General features: G+C 38.2%; 1 protein-coding gene across 1 annotated transcript; it reads right to left on the reverse strand.

Moving 5' to 3' along the window:
• Nucleotides 1-176: 176 nt before the first annotated feature.
• Nucleotides 177-1,762, reverse strand: LOC127182038 (E3 ubiquitin/ISG15 ligase TRIM25). Its single transcript, XM_051137132.1, has 3 exons — nucleotides 1,091-1,762; nucleotides 554-649; nucleotides 177-425 (listed from the first exon to the last, which is right to left on the reverse strand). The coding sequence occupies exons 1-3, from the start codon at nucleotides 1,664-1,666 to the stop codon at nucleotides 177-179; spliced, it is 921 nt and encodes a 306-aa protein (XP_050993089.1). The 5' UTR covers nucleotides 1,667-1,762.
• Between the last annotated feature and the right edge of the window lie 1,202 nt (nucleotides 1,763-2,964).

Below are 2,964 nucleotides of genomic sequence, written 5' to 3' on the forward strand. Positions count from 1 at the left end.
AGTACAAGTGTGATAAGTCTTTTGTGTTCACATAGCAAGTGCCAAAACCTTTACCAAGTTTCGTACTATTCCAATGAAGTAAAATAAAAAAAAAAAATAAAAAAATAAAAAATCAATCAGTCAGTCATTGTGCTTCAAATCATCAATGTCAGTTAATATAAGACTGTTTTTTTTTTCTAGATCTCTGTTACCTGGAGGAAATGGATATGATCATCTGTGTGTGAAAGCTGCTCCAGCTCAGTGTTTCTCCTCTTCAGATCATCAATCTCCTGCTCCAGTCGCTCCATTTGTTCTTCAGCTCGACTCACTGCAGCCTTTTCCTGATCTCTGATCCGCTGTGTCACCTCAGAGCGGCTTCTCTCAATGGAGCGGATGAGCTCAGTAAAGATCCTCTCACTGTCCTCCACTGCTGTCTGTGCAGAGCGCTGTTACACACACATCACAATCAGCTCTTACTGCTTCCTCACACAGCCTGAGAGACACAGCGGCTTCAGTGGGACTGAAAGAGGAGAGTCAAACTGAGTCTCAAACTTCTCTTCTTCTCCAAACTCACCTTATGAGACTCCACAGCCGCTCTCAGCTGCTCAAGATCTTTCTGTCTCTGCTGGATTCTCTGCTGGATTTCACTCTGTGTCTCCTTCAAGTGTTTCTGGAGAAGAAAAAAGAAAGAAAGAAAAAACCCCCAGCAAACTCAAGACTTATTACATAAAAGTATCAAAATCATCATGTAAATAGTCGCCTGTTGAATTAAAAAAAATGTCTTTACAGCATTTCTCAAGAGATGTAAGATCATTATTTGAATTTAGGTTAGACATGAAGTCCTTTCACAAGAAGGGTCATATATAATTATTATTTTCCTTTTCTGCAGTCATGAATTAATGTGAAGCAGACATGGACAACAATAACAAAGCAGTGACAGCAATGTTCAATTAGAGCAGAGAACGCAATGCAATGCACAGAGTTGTCATGTAGTAACTCTCAATGGGAGTGAAGATCACATGATGCAATAATGATACAGCTGGATACTGCAGTGAGGAGAAACACTTGAAGTGTCAGCATTAATACATCAATGTGTTGTTTCAGTTCATACCTCTTTCTCTGTCCTCTCTGCTGCAGTTGATACAGTCTCATGGTTTTTATGTTCATCCATTGCACACAACATGCAAACACATTGCTGGTCAGTACGACAGAAAACCTCCAGAAGTTTATCATGTTGATGGCAGATCATCTGCTGCAGTCGTCCAGTGGCATCAGTCACTTTGTGTCGCTTTCCTGAGCGAAACTCTTCATGACGCTCAAAATGAGTTTGACAGTAAGACTCCAGACACACCAGACAGGACTTGACAGCTTTGTGTTTTCTTCCAGTACAGATGTCACACTCCACGTCTCCAGATCCAGCAGGAACAGCAGCTTTTAGTTTGGTCTTCTTCAGTTTCTCCACCACTTCAGCCAGCATGGTGTTTTTACTTAAGGCAGGTCTTGGACTGAAGGTCTGTCTGCACTGAGGGCAGCTGTAGACTCTCTTCTGATCCTCTTGATCCCAGCAGTCTGTAATGCAGCTCATACAGTAACTGTGTCCACAGGGAATGGTCACTGGATCCTTCAGGAGATCCAGACACACTGGACAGATGAACTGCTCCAATGAAAAAACACTAGCTTCAGCCATTTCACTGCACCTACAGCAACATAGAGACACTAACAACAGCTCAACAGCACATCAGTTCAGTTTCTCGTAACTGAGTTTCCTGGTTCTGTGTTTGAGAGACGTGTGCAAAGCAGGCGTGTCTGTAAGTCTGTAAACTCACATACTGAAATGTCCACTAGATGTCAGTCTTCCACTGACATGCAGTGTGCTACTTTTATAAATGACCCTTACAAAAAAGTAAAGTTCAAGTATATTTTCCAAGTAAGTATTTAAGTCTACCTTAAGTATACTTTGGTATACTAGCAAATATACAGTATAGACCAAAGTATGGACCTGTTCCAGTACCCACTTGTGGTCTTGGCCACTTGAGAATATCTGCACTTGACAGGAAGTAAGTGTGCAAGACTGTCCCAGGTTTGAAAAGTGGCAAATCTCATGGCTATTAATGCACACTAAATGTACATTTCAGAACGGTGTTTGAAGTGTATCTCATCATTCATCATGGTCAGGAACTCACATGCAACTTTGTAGTGTAAATTAATTTAATTAGATAATTTGTGTAAAATGTTTTATTTAATTATTAATAATTAAATCGTGTCAGAAAAGTTTATTTTAAGTGTGGGTATTGGAACACTCTCAACAACACTTTTATTTAATCTTTTGATCAAGATTCTTTTAATAAAAAGTATAAAGTATTCTAAATATGCTTGGCTTAGTTTTGTTTACTCTTTTGATAGAGTAGCCTATTAAAATGTACATGTTCATGTTTATAGTAACGAGTCTGCTTTACAAGTAAAGTTCAAGTATATTTTGCAAGTAGGGTAGACCGGGTACAGTTGGTACAGGGGTACATTTGAAACACTTATATAACTTGCGTGTGCAACAAGTATGATCTGTGAAATTTGCTTCGCACATGCATATTAGCGCCCTCTTCTATCATGGGAAATTCAAAGTACATGTGGTTCTCCATAACAAAGATATAGGTGAAAGTTTTTTTAAGGTAAGTTTTTCATTTTACCACATCCCTGCCACAATGAATAGGTTCTCACTCTTACATGACTGTTAAAGTTAACTTACTTTTTCGTAAACCTTAATCTGTGCTTTAAAAACTGACATATTGCATGACTTTGTGCACAGTTGAGACACAATGTATCATTTATTTATTATGTTTATTGTTATTATATTTATTAGGTTATTGTTTGCATTTGATCTGTTTTATTATTGCTGTTTGCAACTGTTTGCAATTGTTGTTTTACTGTTTTACTGTTTACTGTACTCAAAATTTCAACTGTTACTATTAAAATAATGAACTGAAATTG

This window comes from Labeo rohita, chromosome 19 (genome assembly GCF_022985175.1).
Source record: "Labeo rohita strain BAU-BD-2019 chromosome 19, IGBB_LRoh.1.0, whole genome shotgun sequence".
NCBI classification, from domain to species: Eukaryota; Metazoa; Chordata; class Actinopteri; order Cypriniformes; family Cyprinidae; genus Labeo; species Labeo rohita.

Excerpts from the sequence above, each read along its gene's own strand:
- LOC127182038 (XM_051137132.1), bottom strand. The coding sequence starts at position 1,666 with ATGGCTGAAGCTAGTGTTTTTTCATTGGAGCAGTTCATCTGTCCAGTG. Across the intron at positions 650-1,090 it reads CAGAGAGGACAGAGAAAGAG|AAACACTTGAAGGAGACACA; the intron begins GTATGAACTGAA and ends TTTCTTCTCCAG. Across the intron at positions 426-553 it reads CGGCTGTGGAGTCTCATAAG|CGCTCTGCACAGACAGCAGT; the intron begins GTGAGTTTGGAG and ends TGTGTGTAACAG.